This window comes from Chanos chanos, chromosome 3, assembly GCF_902362185.1.
Source record: "Chanos chanos chromosome 3, fChaCha1.1, whole genome shotgun sequence".
In the NCBI taxonomy this organism is placed as follows: Eukaryota; Metazoa; Chordata; class Actinopteri; order Gonorynchiformes; family Chanidae; genus Chanos; species Chanos chanos.
The window spans coordinates 51,839,303-51,858,136 of NC_044497.1; the positions used below are offsets into that span (position 1 = coordinate 51,839,303).

General features: G+C 39.8%; 2 protein-coding genes across 2 annotated transcripts; one reads left to right on the forward strand and one right to left on the reverse strand.

Annotated features, from left to right (window-relative positions):
- Positions 1-2,455: 2,455 nt before the first annotated feature.
- On the forward strand, positions 2,456-13,674 carry slc45a2 (solute carrier family 45 member 2). The gene is made up of 7 exons (XM_030768474.1): positions 2,456-2,906; positions 4,114-4,290; positions 6,693-7,039; positions 9,467-9,610; positions 10,954-11,077; positions 11,555-11,760; positions 13,447-13,674. The coding sequence occupies exons 1-7, from the start codon at positions 2,456-2,458 to the stop codon at positions 13,672-13,674; spliced, it is 1,677 nt and encodes a 558-aa protein (XP_030624334.1).
- A 1,182-nt stretch (positions 13,675-14,856) lies between these two features.
- rxfp3 (relaxin family peptide receptor 3) lies at positions 14,857-16,095 on the reverse strand. The gene has a single exon (XM_030769723.1). It carries the CDS (start codon positions 16,093-16,095, stop codon positions 14,857-14,859), a length of 1,239 nt encoding a protein of 412 aa, XP_030625583.1.
- Positions 16,096-18,834: the final 2,739 nt, after the last annotated feature.

Genomic DNA, 18,834 nt, shown 5'->3' on the forward strand with positions numbered 1-18,834 from the left:
TCAAGTAGCAGACACATCTCAACATCAAGTGTTGGGAGGAGACTGTGTGAATCAGGCCGTAATGGTCAAATTGCTGCAAAGAAACCATTACTGAGGGAGACTAATAATAAGAAGAGAATTGCTCGGGCCAAGAAACACAAGGAATGGACAGTAGACCAGTGGAAATCTGTGCTTTGGTCTGGTGAGTCCAAATTTGAGATTTTTGGTTCCGACCGCCGTGTCTTTGTGAAACGCAGAGAAGGTGAGCGGATGGTTTCAGCATGTGTGGCTCCCACTGTGAGGCATGGGGGAGGAGACGTGATGGTGTGGGGGTGCTTCGCTGGTCACACTGCTGGCCATTTATTCGAAATTCAAGGCACGCTTAACCAGCATAGCGACCACAGCATCCTGCAGCGACACGCCATCCCATCTGGTTTGCGTTTAGAGGCACCATCATTTGGTTTTTCAACAGGACAATGACACGGTGACCTAAAACACACCTCCAGGGTATGTAAGGGCTATTTGACCAAGAAGGAGAGTGAAGGTCTGCATCAGATGACCTGGCTTCCACAATCACCTGACCTAAACCCAATTGAGATGGTTTGGGATGAGTGAAGGCAAAGCAACCAGCGAGTGCTCAGCATATATGTGAACTAATATATATATATGTGTGTGTGTGTGTGTGTGCGTGTGTGCGTGTGTATATATATATATGTTATGCCTTAGAGCCTAGTGGCTGTCCACCAAGAACTGGGGGTGGAGAGCACTTAAGTACAAAATCACTTTCCTCTTCAAACCATTGACCACTGCCATTTCCCAAGCCGTCAAGTGCCCTTATGTGTCATGAATTATGTTCAGTAAATGTTGTGATTTGATACAATTGTACAAAAGCAGGAATGTGTATAATTTGGCTTGGTCACGTTCTACATACGTCTCAGACGTTTGTTGGTTCTGAAGGACATCCGTGTTTCTCATTATTGGAAAAAGGTCCTTATCTTCAAATCTTCATATGTTCATTCTGACCTTTGTTAATGATATAGGAGCGCTGGGCCACGGAGGCGTTTTGTTGATCATTAGGACTTGTACTCTGCTACTAGTTATGTAATGTGTAAGGGATTAAGGGACCTGCAGAGGAATCTGAGCGATTTCACTGTAAAGAAAAAAAAAGAGAATATTTTTACAGGGGCTGACTAATTTATAAGAAAGATTTGTAAGATATCAGTTATCATAGATCAATATGATCAGCTCTCTTTTGTTTTTAATTTCCCTTGAAATAACGTACTGTGAAACTGTAAGTAATTTATACTTGTAAATCTTGTTAATTATTAAAGTACTCCTGACTCTAAATATTGTTTACTTTGTACTGGCTTTCGCAGCATGCATTATTGTTGATTGAAATCTGTTTTCCCTGGTAAACATTTACATCAGCACAGCGTTAAATATTGTCTTTTAATGCGGTATCGACTTACTTTTTTGCAACCATTAAATGTCGATTATAGCTTTCAGTAAAATGCTAAAAACTCACAGCTGAATCTCAGGTTATGAGTGGAATGTGACATTTTAATCCTTATGACTACCAACATCTGACTGTTCTTCAAGTTGCGGCCCTCCCAGGTTAACCCCTACTGGGTGATTGCTGTACCATGAGAAGCTAGTGGAATGCACTCACATGATAGTTCCAGCCTCACTGACTGTCTTGTGATAAATATTTCTGATGTACATTCAGGAAGTAAAAAAAAAAAATTGAAAAATGAATTTAGCTAATAAAGGGACCATTGCTAGCTTAGGGACATATGGTGTACACAACATGTTGATCTCTGCATAATTTTTCACGTCGATCCTTAGCATTGCCCTTCCAGCTTCTCATCGTAAACTAAAACAGTTTCTTTCTCTGGGAATCACATGTTACATCACTTGATCAACGTAATGTGCAAAATCACTGCTGTGAGAGGCCACAATAGAGTTCTTGTGACTGCTGAGCAAGGCAGGGGTAAGCTTTTGTTCAGTCAACATTTCAAACAACTTCATTATTCTCTCTCTCTCTTCGTTTTTTGTTTTAGGATTTCAAATACCATGTTATTTTATGAACTTGCAATGACACGTAGTAATTCCCTCCCATTCTTTCTTGTACAGCTTTGCAGTCACTCGGTCAACGATACGGTCGGACAAGAGCTTTGAAAGAGTAAGAGGGAGGGAGGGAGAAAGAGAAACATTCCCTCAGCTGATAATCTTTATCACGTGACTCCAACTTTTTAATTCCTCAAAGGCCTCTGGGAACACAGATAGTCGGAAAAATCTCTCTCCATTCACCCAAATCAAGCCTCTGCCCCCTTTTACTCTCCGCTCAAAACATGTTGGGAGTGCAAGTGAGACGCCTGTTCACTACCGCTCAGCCATGCAATAGAGATAAGTGAGAGGGCAGATTCAGCTGTTTACCACTACTGGAGCAGAGTGAGTCACATTTAGACCCACTACCATGACTCTTCCAACAGAAGACAAACCCTGCAGGTTCCCCGAACCTGGGAACCACATCACAGCCATGGAGCCCTACGTAGTAGATGGAGTATCCAAGTTGGATTACGTTGACAGTGTGGAACAAGCCGTGTTTGAGGTGGTGGAACCTCCCAAGAGGTCTCGAGGTAGACTCATTATGCATGGCATGGTCATGTTTGGAAGGGAATTCTGCTATGCCGTGGAGGCTGCATTTGTCACGCCAGTTTTGCTCAGTGTGGGACTCCCAAGGAGCTTGTACAGTCTGGTGTGGCTTTTAAGCCCCATTCTGGGTTTCCTCTTGCAACCTGTCATAGGTTCAGCAAGTGATTACTGTAAGTCCCCATGGGGAAGAAGGAGACCCTACATCCTGTCTTTGGGAATCATGATGCTAGTGGGGATCACAATGTTTCTAAACGGAGACGCAGTGATATCAGGTGAGGGATGCTGAATGTTTTTTGTCAGGGGCACTGGAACCGCAGTTCATTTGCATTCATTCAATCAAAACGTTTTGTATATCTGCTTGCGTGTTTTAGCTCTTCAAATCTGATCAAACAAGCTCAACGTCTTCTAAACCTCAAATATATGGGGTTTTGCCATGGAATTTTATCTGTTTACTTAGAGCATTTCGAAACCCTGCAAAGACCAATCTGATAAACTAAGCTGTTTATTCATTTCTCTAGCCTTTACCCCAGAGTCTCTATATTTTTAATTACAATACATTATGGGAAGCAATTAACATGTTGCACAGACGGTATACATTATTATTGTTTATTGGTCAGAGCACGTTGTGTTTTCCTCTCATGTTATTATTACATTTGCCCAATGAAAGACCGTTTTAAAATTCTGCCTTTCAGTGCAAAACATGAACACATTCTTTGAAACCACCTACATTTAATCAATGCTTCCACCTTGAGCACTTCATCAGTACATGTCATGGTTGTATGCTGTTTTATTAGTTCTGCTGCAATGCTGCTTGCCAGTCTCCTCTCTAATTGAACCAAGACCCACTGAATTATTTGGTACACCTTATCTCTATTCAAAAACAACACCACCACCAAGCACAACAACTTTTCTTTAAGCACCTGAAGTGCATCGAGACCTTTAATCGGTTTATCGGATGGGATTTTATTCTGTGAATATTTTTCTGACTGACATGAAATCCACTTAGAAAACAGAACGCTGAATAACGTACATTTCAAAAGGAAAACAAATAAAACAAAGGCTCTACTGTGGTACATTTGTGTATTTCTTAGATAGATTATATTACAGGGATAATTATCAGTTTTATCCTTGAACAGACTTATGGTTAGTGTAAAAGGAATATTTTGCCAAACATTACCATGTTATATGATCCCCTGGAAAACTGCTTGGAATTCTCTGTCTCACTCAAAAAAAAGTACTCCCGAAGGATTAACATTAAATCCTTTGAAAATACAACATGTATCTTTTATCAAGCGTCAATAAAATCCTATTAGCTCTCATTTGTTACAAGCTCAGTTACGTTACACAGTATGATTTAATGACTTTCTGACCGTGCTTGATTTATTCAACCTCTGACAATTAAGTGCCCCAGAGTATGGTCATATTTGCAGTGAATTATGAATAAGATTCATGAATAACAATAACGTTTGCTTGTTACAGCCATAGTACAGGACAGGAATGTGAAGAGGACGTGGGCTATCGTGGTGGTCATGTTTGGAGTGGTGCTGTTTGACTTTGCAGCAGACTTCATTGACGGCCCTGTAAAAGCCTACCTCTTCGACGTCTGTTCTTATCAGGACAAGGAAAGGGGCCTTCATTACCATGCCCTGCTCACAGGTACAGCCATTTAGCAACATCCCGTTCTGTTTCCGGCATTTTTCAGTCAAGCTATAAATGACATGAGACAGTGGTAGTTCAGAGTGGATTGGGGAATAGTCGTTTTCTTGGGTGAGGGTTACTCTAGGAATTCATCTCTAAGTCACTTATCTCTAGTACTGATCACAGTGAAACCCTAATGTGCTTCACTTTTCAGCTGCGCTTTGTGGAGTTAAAAATACATATCAGTAAAACAGACTTTGCTTTGTCTTTATCTGTGGGAGAGAGAAATTACTGGATGGCAAACATTTTTCAGTAAGTCCTCAAAAGAATTGTAAATAAGTTGTTTGGCATCTCTGTAGTGCATGTCACTTCTCTCTGTGTTTTTCCTCTTTGTTGCCGGGGAAACGTTTAAACGTAGTCTGGCCTCAAGGTATCCTAGCATTAGGCTAATCAGAAACTCACTCTTTAAATGTTCTTTGTTTGAAATGCCTGGGTGTCATTTTATTTGCAGCCTGTTACTAAATTGAAGAAGTGTTTCATGATCTTGTAAAATGAGAGCAAATGCAGCCCCATAGTCTGAACTATACTACAGCCATTTTACCAGCAAGCATGTTTTCCCTGCAAATGTTTCCTCATAAACAGTAGTTGGCTATGCGAATTTCACATTCCAAGCACAATTTCATTTGCCTTTTGCAGAAATGCGTCAAAGTGAACTCATTAAAATTAAAACTCCCCTGTCAAAAATTGACTCAAGATGAATGGTAAAAATTTTTTGCCTGAGCTTCAGGGTGGTCCTTCCTTTTGGCTGTTTGAGAGAATGACTCAGCTTGTAGATCTCAGTGTGAAACTGATGAGCTCTTCTGTAGCAGTTTTAACCTTTTTTTTCATGTTTCACTTTCAGTAACTTTTGAAAGAGATGTATTGCTCTGTCTCCTCCCCCACAGAAATGTCCATCTAATCCAACAGCTGTAGCACACGAACAGTCTTTTTGGAGGATTTTGTAGCGTTAATGAGAAATCAGGGTCCACTTGCCTTTTCCAATATTTAAACTGCCAGCGCATTCCGTGCCTGAAAGTTTAAGTTTTCAGATCCTCTGATGTTTGACTTTCTCTCCATTTCATCATGTCCCCTCGGTGAGACAGGTTCGCTGAGCTGAGCTGAGGCTTGCTTTGCTGAATCGAATATTTGGCCAGAGAGCAGATTGCTCAGCAGAAGTACCAGCTCAATTAAAACTAATGGGCTAAACATTTAGAAATCAGTTCTTATTTATCATTCCAAATAGAAACCGAATCCAAATATTGTCTAACAGTCTGTGATGTTGCCACGATACTTATTTGTTATATAGCAAAGACTGCACCCCGAGCAAACAAATATCTATCCAGTGCATTGTACGGTACGTAATTAGATTTCTTTCGATTGTGAGATGTGACGTGAGTGCTGACTGAAGTTTAATTATAAAACTGAAAACGGACTCATAGGAGACTGGCGGATGAAACGGAGTAAGTCGAGCCTCAGGAGAAGCAGGCACCGGCTGGTGTGAGAGGACTCAGTGTGCCCTAATCCCTGGACCAGGCGCAGTCATGTGCTGGGATCATGGGTTAGACTGGTTAACAGGGGGAGGCACATGACTCCCTCCCCTTCAGCTCTCAGGGCTCAGTTTGTCTGCTCTCAGCGATGTGGGATTTAGTTTTACGCGTCCAGTGGCCAGCTAAAAGTCATCACTAAGCATATTCTTAAGATGAAACAACAAAGTGCATTATGGGATGAGGATAAAAAAAAGTTGTTATTGACTTCATATGTATGAAGACTTTAAGCTTTGAGAAATTCTTCAGTTTTTTTTTTTTCTTTAACTTTGTCATATGTGCTATTTGTACAATGTATACAGTCATGACCATAGCATACTTTTGACCTACATAGACTATTGTTTTCTCTCAGTTGCATCAAATCCTTCTTCCAATTCTTTGGTTGCATCAAGTCCTCTCTTATTCCTGTCCCTCATAGGTTGTCAGTTATGTTTTTCTGCCCTGTATGATTTGAGTGGCATTTCAGCTGGGAGCTTTCCCGAAGTTTTTCAGGAAGTTAGACTGAGTTCAATAGAAGAATGCTACGTGAAGAGGTTGAAAATATATATAAATAAAATCAGTCCGTGTAACAAAACGGCTTAGAGCAAAGCATCGAATGAACCGACACTATTCACTTTAAACGGGCAAAATAGAGGTGTATTCTTTGAGTTCAAGGCAATACTGTTTGAAAGAGATTTAAGTTCATCTACACAGTTGATGCTCTTACTGAAGTACTGTTTTCTCAAAGTTATAAAAAAAAAAAAAGAAGAAAAAAAAAAAAGAAGAAGAAGAAAAGTTTGGACAGGACACCGTTGTTTCCTTGTAACAGCTGACCCACGCTGTGTCGATTTGTCACAGGTCTCGGGGGTGCCTGCGGATACCTGATTGGAGCCATGGACTGGGGTCACTCATCATTGGGTGTGCTGCTAGGATCAGAATACCAAGTTATTTATTTCTTCTCCGCACTGACATGGGGCACTTTTCTCACTGTGCACCTCTTCAGCATCCCTGAGCAGCCCCTGAGCAGAACATGCAGGTCTGACTCGTCAGCTAACGCCAATCTGCTGCTTCTGCACACACATGCCAACGGCTACGGGGCGCTACCCAAGGAGCAAACGCCCGTGCCGGATCTGAGGCCTCGTTCTTTCTCTGCCCTGAGCGAGGCAAACGCCGTCACTTCCAGCGCCAAGCAGCCCAACAAAGAGGTACGGTCTCCTAAACAAGTCCCTTGAAATTAACCTCAACGCCCGAATGTCAAATCGCATCTTCTGGATGTCCTTCAATCTTCTGTTTCAATCAGCAACCCCCACCCCACCCGCTTCTTTTGTCTGTCTCTTGCACTTCAATCTTTGCGTTTTGTTGTATAGAGAGTGTGATGTTTTTTTTAACACTGCCCCCCCCCTTAAACATTAGTCACGCGTACAGTGATTAAAATGATTCATATAATTCTCTATTCATTAAAAGCAAATAAATAATGTCTTGTTCAGAATGCTTTGTGATGAGCTTTTTTCTGCTTTTTGATTAAATCATTATGTACATTTTGCCATTTCTGCCTTTTTTCAAAGATTCATCACTGTAATTCAGCACAGAAAGCATTAAACACTATTCAGCGTTTAAGGCTGACATTTGAAAGGGTCACACACACACACACACACACACACACACACACTGCGGGCCCGAAGATTAAAAAAAAAAAAATCACGACTCTTTTTTTTTCCCCACACAGTAATGGCAAGTACTCTTGTCGACTCCCTTTTTTTAAACTAGTTATGCTATCTGCAGGTCATGGTGACGTTTGTCTGTGATACACACAAGCGCTTGCTGTTACGGTAATCTTTCTCATATGTGACTCTTTTGTACAAAAGAATAGACTTAGATAGACATGTGTTTGCTTGTTCCATTCAAACATTTTTTTTATTCTTCATCTAAATCATAACAATTCAACTCCCTACAGATGAGAGCAGCTCAGTGCAATCACCTTGCCAGTCACTGAACCATTTAAGCATTTTTATACACCCGGATGCCTGTCATTTTAGGTCTCCTCTTCAAGGAAAACTATAATTCTTTCGCTTCTACGAATCTTGAACATGGGGATATTGTAGTACACTGCCTTGCTTTAAATATCACTTCTGCATACAAGATACACCTTCATATATATGAAGTTAACCAATGACTTAGCGATGACTTTTGGATTTATATATTAAAAAATGTCATGGCAACAAGATTTATGAGACGTGTCACTTAGAAGGGCTTATTTTAGTATAAATAAAAGATCTTTCTGAACAGGAGGGATTTGTATGCGTATGCCCATGAATTCTGCATTTCAGTTAACTGTTAGACAACAGTTGAATGTAATGAGAGCATAGGTTTCTAAAGATTTAGTGAGGCACTTGGCAGATGAAAAGGGAGGGGGTGAAATGGATACCTCACTCTGGTAATCTCACTTCCTACCATAAAACCACGGTTTACAAGTGTCCCTGTCAAAAGCGTACACGGCATAGGATCATACACAAGTATGGAAATATGGCCATAAAATGCAAGTGTGTGACACCATATGAATGTAAATATATACAAGCACATAAACACCAAATGATGCTTAGAGACACACGTACACACACACACACACACACCTGTTCAGTGATATTTGAGTTTAGTTCCTGTGCATCCATCATTCCAGTAACAATTATATGCATATTATATATTCCAATGCATATTATATATTCCAATAGCCACTATGTATATATGTATGTATAATATATATATATACATACATACATACATACATACACACACACACACATATATGATATATGACACATATGATATATTGTGGCAGAAATAACAGAATGCTCACGTCACATCAACAGAACGTGCCTCTTGTGGTACATTCTGTTTTAGAAGATGAAAAGTTGGGAGCGTGTAATCCTGTTATTTTACACAAAACACTCATTTTTTTTAACACTCGCTTTTTTTTCTGGTCTATTCATCCACTACAAAGGAATGTTTTCATTTGCATTGTGAAACAGCTACACAGAGCATACAATACGATTCTAACAACAAAGACCGCCCATAGACCACAAGCTCTGGAGAAGCCCATCGGACGTTCAAAGAAGGTGCAGCTTGATAAAAACAGTTTGATCCACGACGATCAGCGATATACTGTCTAGCAGCAGTAGTAACATCTCTTATTTATCTCTTCGATGATGTAGCATGCCTTTATCAGATCTCTTCTTCAATTCTAGCAGGGTAATTGGCATGACAGGTTTTTATCTTTTATGGGCAATCTTTGAAGATTTCAGGGGGCTCGGCTGTTTCACAGCAGAGGAGCACATCTCTGGTAATGAACTGAGGACAGATGGTGCCTTACCCTCATATCTGCAGAGTGCAACTCATCTCGAATCTTACTTTCTCTCCCTGTCTCTGCCCACCCCCACCCGCCCCCTCTCTTTCTTTTTTAGTGTCTTTCCTACTGGCATCGTGAACCTGTCAGTGATTACAAGCTCATGTTGTCTAAGGTTTTGGTTGACATACTTATGATCTAGAGGCAGTTTGAATGACTGGATAGTATCATCGTGTGTTTGACTTTCAAGGTAACTTTCAGTCTAACCAATGTCTGGTGATGTGCTCTGCAGGCACAGAAGCGGATGACGCTGAAGTCGTTGCTGTCCACTATGATTAACATGCCCAGTCACTATCGATGCCTGTGCATGAGCCACTTGCTGGGCTGGACGGCCTTCCTTTGTAATATGCTCTTCTTCACTGACTTCATGGGCCAGGTGTGTGTGGATTATATCTTGTCCTTTTATGGAAATCCTTCATATCCATCTAATTTTACCAGAGGGAACCTTAACTCCCTGTAGAATTGTTCGAAGATATTGTAATGTGATAAGCAGATGACACCTTCATATGGAAAATGACATTATGATATTTGCCTGTGTTTTATAAATGAGCGCGTTTTATTTAGATGGCTAGCCTGAGCGACAGCGAATTGAGATAAAGACTGAACGCCTTTGTTGTCAGGAAGAGAGAAGACTTGCGTGATGAGTACATCACTACTAAACTGAGTGATAAATGACCCCTGATATTGTTCTTTATTTAGCCGTTATTATCTAGAGTAAAGGGAACAACTGCCCAGGCAAGTCTGTCTTCACAAAAACACAGAAAAATGTGCGAGATAGATAGACCACAGACAGACAGACAGACAGACAGACAGATAGATACCTGAGACAAAAACGTAACCAAATCTATTGTTCAATACCAAGCTTGAAGTGATAAAATCTTCTTCTGGCTCTGCCCGTGTGGACAACTTGAGGGCGATTTATGAATTTTTTCATTCCCACACATCATCCCAGAAGACATTGACTAGATCTTTTAATCTGAACGTTCAAAATGGTCCTTTTATCACCTTTGGCTGAATAGAAATTCTGATGGTACTTGAAGTATGCCAAAGTGAAAACATGGAAGGAAGGAAAGCGTTTATTCTTTCGTTTTGTTTTGCATTCTGTCCCGTTTGTCGGAGCGGGGTCATTCACGGTCAGTCACATCACACAGTGTTTATCTGCTTGTGTGAAAGGAATAAGAATAATGGCGTCAGTATTAAGGCCTGCACATGTGATTTCCAAGTCACAGATTTGAAATAGTGGGCATGTTTGCAGGCACCACAGGGGAATTCTTACAAATAACCATAAAGCATAAAGCAAAAATGCACGACATTGCACAAATACTGTTTCAAAAATCCTATGCGCGGTTTACAAATGCACGCTCGAGCCCAGATTTTTCCCTCTTAATGGCAAATACATTTTTGCTTAACGAAAGATCAATATTTTGTTTACAAGCTTTGTAAACTGCATAAACTGTCTCACCGCTTTCAAATGAATCACAGGTGTAATTTGTTAATCTGAGACAAAAATAACGGTATCGCCTTTAACATTTTCGTGATCGCGTAAGACCTTTATCGAATCTCTTAAAATCGACGTAGTTTTGGAACTGATATTTCGAAACTGGACGCAGGTTGCTTCGAATCGAACGTTTGTTCTCCGTATTCCTGTTCCTCCGTCCACTAACTGAAGACGACTTACACCTCTCTCTGTTCACTGTGTATTTTGTGTGTTATTCACAGATTGTTTACAAGGGGAACCCGTATGCAGAGCACAACTCCACAGCCTATGCCACTTATGAGAGAGGAGTGGAGGTTGGCTGCTGGGGACTGTGTATCAATGCTGTGTCCTCTGCTCTATATTCCTGTAAGAGTCCTGCTATAAACCTGACCCTGCTATATTTGTTCTCTCTTTGTCTGCTGGGAGAGGAAAAAAAAGAACTCCTCTAATATGTTGAACTGACACCAGTCTCTGGAGTAATAAAGTTATAGTGATGATGTGATCCAGAACAGACAATTCCACCACCTTTTTTTTTGTTACTGTGTCATTTGACCGCGTAATGAGAAAGTCAAACTGGACAAAAGGGACGCACTTTTTTTTTTCTTCTGGCTTTGTTTGATATTACAGAGGTTTTGAATATGTTTTGGGAGGAAAGGATTTCTAATTACGTTTGAACATCGTTCTGCGAGAATATTATTATCTGATATATGTTTTCAAGTCATTCTGTCCATTTATTTCTCATTTAACGTTTTATTACAGATTATTGTTATTTGAAAATGCTGTGTTCTGCAGAGATAAGAAATGCCCTGGAGTTAATTTTGCCTCTTGTTTGTTTTTCTCTAGATGTGCAAAGGCTCCTCTTGCCCTATATTGGTCTGAAGGGACTGTACTTTGTTGGTTACTTTGTTTTTGGATTGGGCACCAGTCTGATTGGACTGTTTCCAAACATCATCTCCACACTGACACTGTGTAGTGTCTTTGGTGTAATGTCTAGCACACTTTACACTATTCCCTTCAATCTCATCTCTGAGTACCACAGGGAAGAAGAGGTTAGTATGACGAATTTCCTTCCCAATGTCCACTCGGCTAAACTAAGAACGTGTTGTGAGATGTCCGGTTACAAAAAACAAACTTTGTAAAGTTTCATAATTCATACCCATATTCATACATTTACTATAAGGATCCATAATCTCTTTAGGAGGAAGAGGATAACAGTATGGAAATTATTTTTGGTTAAAGCAAACATTTAAGGCAACCTTTATAGCTAAAATGCAATTCGTTGTCCATCAGCTGAAGTCAACATGCATTATATCCTGGTGATCCAAATCAAATATCAAATGACCTTTCGGAGAAACTTGAGGACTTTCTAAGATTTGGATGCCAGCCAGCTTCTCTAGAAAATACCAAGTGTGATAAAGTGACTTTGAGAGTGCAGGAGTGCATTGAAGTGTTTCAGTCTCAATGGACTATCCACAGCAAGACCGCTGATATGGAGCGATCTTCTTTAAAAGCACTGGGGGAAAAAAAAGAAAAAAGAACCATAAAACTACTGACAGTTCTGCTTTGTTTCTGGTAAAGTAGTACTAGAGAACAGAGTGGGCTGCAGTTTGCTTTGAAAGAACTGATATGTCATCATCTCACACAGTGTCATTCTATCATAGAACTGGTTTTGTCTGTGTACATAGCCAAAGCTTTAGTGCTCAGTTCTCCTCTCATTACTGTAAAGGCTGTCCTATAAATCTTTGGGGAATTATTTGTCCAGAGGAATCTGAGTCAGTTTCTAACAGCAGGAATGCTATGGAAAAAATGATCATCATATTGTTCTCTCGTCTTATTTCATCTAGGCGTTGATATTTCTCTCATTTAACCGCAGTGTTTTTTCTTTGTGCATCAAAGTTAGATTTTCGCAACAATAGTTAAACATCATTATGACCTGAGTGTGGCAGTTCAACAAGGACTGTAGTTACGAAACTCTTTGAAGTCCCAAATCAACAATAGTTTTACGTGTAATCGTTATCTGATCAATCATGTATGTCTTCTTTTCAAAGGTGTGGATAGTTGCAAATAAGGTAATATAAGTTTTTGAGAGAACACTCTGTACTCCAGCATTAAAACTTTTAGCATTTGGTTAAGTGGATTTTTTTTTTTTTTTTTTTTTAAAAATGGAAAGGTTCCTAGTTTAGCATACAAAACCAAAGCAATTTCATTACTAACATGTCTGTTATAGCTGTTTCTGATTCCAAGAGAGGAATAATATACTTAATATCAATATTTCCTAATCATCTCTTCCTCAATTAAGATTTTTATGTGTTTACAAAAAGAAGCAGGAGACTGTGTCACTTGTCCTTTTTAATGCAGCATTGCATTGATTTTTAAGAGCACATAAATTAAGGACAAACGAATTCTAAAACAGCACCCCTCCCCAACATTTTATCATTTTGTCAGATGTGTTGAGGTAAACAGATTGCTTGCAGATAGAAAGGAGCTGGTGGATTTATCGGAAGTCCTGGTGATGCTGTAAATGGTCCTCATTGAGTATGCGTCTAACACTCACACAGACACACACGAACACACACACACACACACACACACACACACACACACAAAATGCCTCTGGGCAAGCTAGTGGGTCATTCCTTAAAAGACATGGTACATTTTTATGAACTAGTCACTTTTTCCTCACTGTCCAATTGCTAAATCCAATTAAACTTTTTCTTTTTCTTTTTCTTTCCCAGGACAAAAGGAAAATGGCCAGTGAAGGCTCTGATGATCAAGGACGTGGGACTGGTGTGGACTGTGCTGCTCTTACCTGCATGGTTCAGTTAGCTCAGATTATTGTTGGTGCAGGACTAGGTGCCCTGGTCAATCTTGCAGGCAGTGTGACGGTGGTGGTTCTCTCAGCTTCAACTGTGGCCCTTATTGGCTGTCTCTTTATCGTTCTTTTCATCAGATACGTGGATTAAACTTGATCGAACGTGATAAATAAATGCACTAAAGCCACTTAAACTTGTCCCAATATGTGCAGATTCCAAATGCATCAGGCTTTTTACAGCTGCTAGAATATGGGAGCTCCATGTGAGGATTTGATTTTCTTTGGATTTTCTGGGAGGTACACTGAATGATGTGTCTCACGCATGTGCACACGTGATCTCACTCAAACACACACCTACACAGGGAGAGAGGGGGAGAGAAAGAGACAGAGAGAGAGAGAGAGAGAGAGAGAGAGAGAGAGAGACAGAGACAGAGAGACAGAGAGAGAGGATTGTTGTTCCTCATGTTTCGGTACATTGTGCAACAAAATAACTGTTTTTCTATCACATACAAACATGCACACATCCACTTTGTAGCGTTGTTGTTGTTCTATCCACAATAAGTTTCACATAATCTTAATTACACACATTAATCGCAGCCACGGCTGGGATGTGAGGATGATTTTTACTGAGAATGTCAATGAAAATAAAGCACGTAGGTGGGACAACATCTGCAACAGCATGAACAAAATATCTACGCTTTACATCACAAACGTATGTGTTTATGTGACTCCCTGAAACTGATGTTGAAAGGGTCAAATATGAGACAATTTTAAGGTTTTTTTTTTTTTTTTTTTTTTTTACTTTTTTTACCCTCAAGATTTTTATCTACTTAAAAAAGGCAAGAAAATAAACATTTGACACAGCGGAATGAATTATTCATTCCATTATTTGTTTATTTTGCTTTATTGAGGTTTAAAGGACCGTGAATGATTTTTTTCTGAGTGCCATCTCAGGTGACATTTTTTTTTCATTTGGTGAAGCTGTTGATTAGAAAACACCACGTAACATAAAAGCAATTAGGATTACAAAGATAAGTTTGATAGTATATCAAAAGTTTATGGTGATTTATATTTGTACGTCAAGGGTGCTCACAGCATTTATACATAAATATAAGGTATTCCATACGTGCTTTTTTTTTCCAAATACAAGAATATCTCAAGGGCCCCGTTTGCTGAGCCTGAAAATACATTATACAGTTTTGAGAGCCTGTAATACACACTTTTCACATTGAACACGTCAGCTTCGGTGCTGTAAATGGCAGAAATATGATAACAGTGTCAAATAAACAAATGAAAGTCTGCTGAGTCAACAGTTCGCTGTTTCGAATATCATTTACGTGCTATTGGGGAGCAGGTCATTTCTCCCGTTATATATTACAACTCCCGGTGGATAAAAAATGAGATCCGGCTCAGCTGGACTCACTGGGACCAACGCGTGACCTTGCTCATCCTGTTCGGGCTTTGTTGAAGCTGTGAACGGTTTCATGTTGGTTACGGACGGCGATGTGATTTGCCAAAATAATTTTTTCAAGGCTTTTCTGAACTCCCTCCTCATCAAACAGTAGAGTATGGGATTTAGGCAGCTGTTTGAGTGTGCTAAACAGACAGTAACAGGAAACACATATGCTTGTGTGGTATAATATTCGTAACTGAAATGTACCACATTCAGTTTTACGAGGATACCCCAAGCTGTCAAAGCTTGATTTGGCAACCAACACAGAAAGAAGGACAAGACCACGATGGTCACAGACTTTGTGACTTTCGAGCGTCTCTTTGCGCTTGACGTGTTCACGTTTTTGTTGGTTATAAAACGCAGAAGAAGCAAATAACATATAGTGATGATCCCCAGTGGAATGACGAATCCTAGTAGTACTTTTTGTAAGTGGTACAAGCCTAACCAAAACTGAGCATCGCCAGTCCGATCTGGGAATTTCACCAGACACAGTTCCTCGTTTGATACAGTGGCAGTAGTGGAAAACACTGCGTGCGGAAGAGCGGCTACAATTGCAGCTACCCAAATGATAATACTCATCCACCTTGAGGCGAAGCGAAGGCGACGTCTTCTGCTCTTCAGAGCGGAAGCGACTGAATGATATCGTGCCACGCTCATCGCAGTGAGAAAGAATACACTGGCGTACATGTTCATAGCTGTGACATAAGAAACTATCTTACACATTGCCTTACCAAAAAGCCAAGTGAAATCCAACGCATTCTCTATTGCCCAAAACGGAAGCGTTAAAACAAACTGAAAGTCTGTCACAGCCAAGCTGGTTACGAAAAGGTTGATGGATGACTTCTTCCATACTTGCTTTGACTTCATGAGGTATAGAACAAGAATGTTTCCAATTAACCCGAGAGCACAGACCACTGAATAAATGACCGAGATGATTATTCTCAGGACAGCGGATCCATCTCCCACAAAATCGGTTTTATCCAAACCAATAAGATTATTTAGATCACCCCATGAGTAATTGCTCTTGTTGAACAATAAACTTACATTGTACTCAGCTATCGGTAGACTTCCAAAAATGTCATCATTTTGCTCCTCTTGCATTTCCGAAGTCTGCTGCATAGCTGTCGATCATTATAACCATTCCTTCCTGGATCAAAGATGTATCGACAATAAGACCTCCTTTAGGTGCATGGCGAAACTCTGAAATCCCGGTGATTGCACAGTTTTCATGTTCCTTTTCGCTCTTCTCATATCATATTGTAGGCAACACCGGAATTCTCACTAAACACTTATTCCTTTCAGAGTAATTAATAACAAATAATAGACAGCACCGTAGAGTGCTGCGTTAGTCCTTGTTTTTCATGTTTGTGTCATACAAACAATAATACAGCAAAACAGTTCTTGAGGGGGGAAAATAATACACATACAACTGCAACAGTATAAGCGTTGTATGATTTGAGACTAGATGTTAAATTCTGGGAGAAGCGACTGTGAGGTGGCCTTTTATTGAGGTAAGTTTCCATGGATTGGATGGCGTTTTTTACGCATCACGCGCAGCTATGTTCACTCCCTGCATTTTGAATTCCCTCTGTTCCGCTTAGCTGGAATATTTAAACTGAAATTCTCTCCAAAGAATGGCAGATTTTACATTGGTCACGTTTCTGTTCGTGCTGTTGTACAATAAAAGGCGATTGCTTACCGATATATCCCCCAAAACATATTATTCAAGTAATGTGAGTGCCAGCTCACCTAAGGCGTAACGCACCTGTAAACGACAATTTGAAAATACGCAAAATATGTGAGGTTTTTCTTTATTGATGGTTATTACAGTACAATGGAGTCGGCTGGAAATGTCGTCAATTCATTTTTGCCCCGTATGATTACATTTCAAAGTTAAAGTAGTTCTACTAACAGATATTTTGGTTGATGACACTGTTTAAAGTTCTCTGCCAAAAGCGTCTTACACAATTATTCATTCCATGTCTGACACGGCAGTGTGAGGATACACTGGCCCTTTTAAAGCCTTTTCGTCGCCCCCCCCCCCCCCCCCCCCCCCGTCCTCCCCATGATCAAAGGACACGCACAAAAATTTCCATTTTCATTTGCAAGGAATGATAGACCACAAATATTTGCTCTGAAAGTGTAATAGAGCCTCCATTAATAAGAATGATTAAACTGTTTGCAGTGTTGTTATCACGTGTGGGGTAAAGCTTTCTACTCTCAAGGGGGCATGTGTACCCATGGACAGAATCCATTTTAACTCATTCCTGTGATTCTTTCTCTGCTTAGCAGCCATGTTTATCGTACTTCTAAAGCACTGCAGGGAGTGCTACAACAAGTTTTCTGAATTCTGATTATGAGACATTTGCATGGGTTTAGATATTCCAATCTGTGGGGTGTTTTTTTTTTGTGTACTCTAGGTCCACTTTCTGAGTGATTCATGATTACATTTGTATGCTTGTCTATCAGTGAGGATAGCTGGCCTTTACCCAGCAGGGGGGAAATGACATGTTCTGCACTTGAGAATTTTAATTGTGTGGATAAAGGTCCTTCACTTCAAGGCAATATCCCAGTAATACTTTTATCCTTTTTGGCGAATTTCTACAAGAAAATGTTGAGAAGGTGACATAAAAGGAAATTCACGCTACACCTTTGATTACCTGTTCAAGTGGTCACATTTTGTGCAGTTTTATAAAATGGCTTTCACCTTATTTCACCGATAGATGTATTTTTATTGGCCAGTATAGCGTGTGATATCCTTCAAGTCTCTCTTCTGCAGCACAGATGAACAGTCACACTTTACATCAAATGACATTTCCATTCATTTTTACAGAGATTCTACACAATTTTACTTTATAAATCTCAAATGAAATGAATGGCATATGATCTTAAACTGATTTTGCAGTGAGATCAATCATAGCAGAGAAAAAGAGTCCATTTCAGAGCTGTTGAAATTCCAGTAAGATGTTTCTTTTTTTGTGCAAAATGAAGATGGCCTAGCTCTTCACCATAAATGAAAGAATTTTGGATTTGTTTGTGCATTTAAACTGTATTGGACCAGACCTAGTGGAAATGAACTCTGTCCCGCTTCAAGTCCTCATTATCTTCTTGTAAAGGCACACAAAGCAGACTAATGAAGCCCATAGTGCCTTTGGGTCGAGAGGAGCGTGAACCAGACAGGACAGAAATTAAAGTGAAATATTGTCTTTGAAACCACATTAAAGAGAACTGAAAATCTAATTTAGGTCACGAAACACTCATTTTCTACTTTTGCAAAGTCACTTTGTGTAGGCTAATCTGCAATAAAGCCGCTTGTTATTATACAGATATTCTTTGCTCCATCTGATGAAGAGCCAACCTTGTCAACTTTTATTTTCTAAAGGCTGACTTCGATATTTCATTTTTCACTCCTTTGTGGTCAGATAGTTGGTCATAGTTTTAACATGAATACTAGATTTTTAAAAAAAAGTTTTATAGGTTAATGAAACTTAAAGACTGAAAGATTGACAGTGAAACATAGACTGAATAAGACTAGCAATTCTACTGACTGTAAAGATACCACCATTCCTAGACACATAGAAACAAGCTGTCGTGTTTTGACAGCCTTTGTGTTTCACACACCTAATTTACTGTCAAATTACCTTCTTTTCATCTCATGGAGGGCTAGCAAAGGGGTCAATGTCCATCACTAACATACCCTGCCTAAACCGTTACTAGGTAACCATATTACATCAGTTGTCTGCGCACCTTTAAAAGTGTCATGTTGTATAAGAGGTAGGATTCCACTTTTGCTAACATTCTGCATTTATTTGAATGTTGTTGAATAAAACATACTGGGCGGGGGGTACACTTAACATT

Excerpts from the sequence above, each read along its gene's own strand:
- slc45a2 (XM_030768474.1), top strand. The coding sequence starts at position 2,456 with ATGACTCTTCCAACAGAAGACAAACCCTGCAGGTTCCCCGAACCTGGG. Across the intron at positions 4,291-6,692 it reads TTACCATGCCCTGCTCACAG|GTCTCGGGGGTGCCTGCGGA; the intron begins GTACAGCCATTT and ends GATTTGTCACAG. Across the intron at positions 11,761-13,446 it reads AGTACCACAGGGAAGAAGAG|GACAAAAGGAAAATGGCCAG; the intron begins GTTAGTATGACG and ends TTTCTTTCCCAG.
- rxfp3 (XM_030769723.1), bottom strand. The coding sequence starts at position 16,095 with ATGCAGCAGACTTCGGAAATGCAAGAGGAGCAAAATGATGACATTTTT.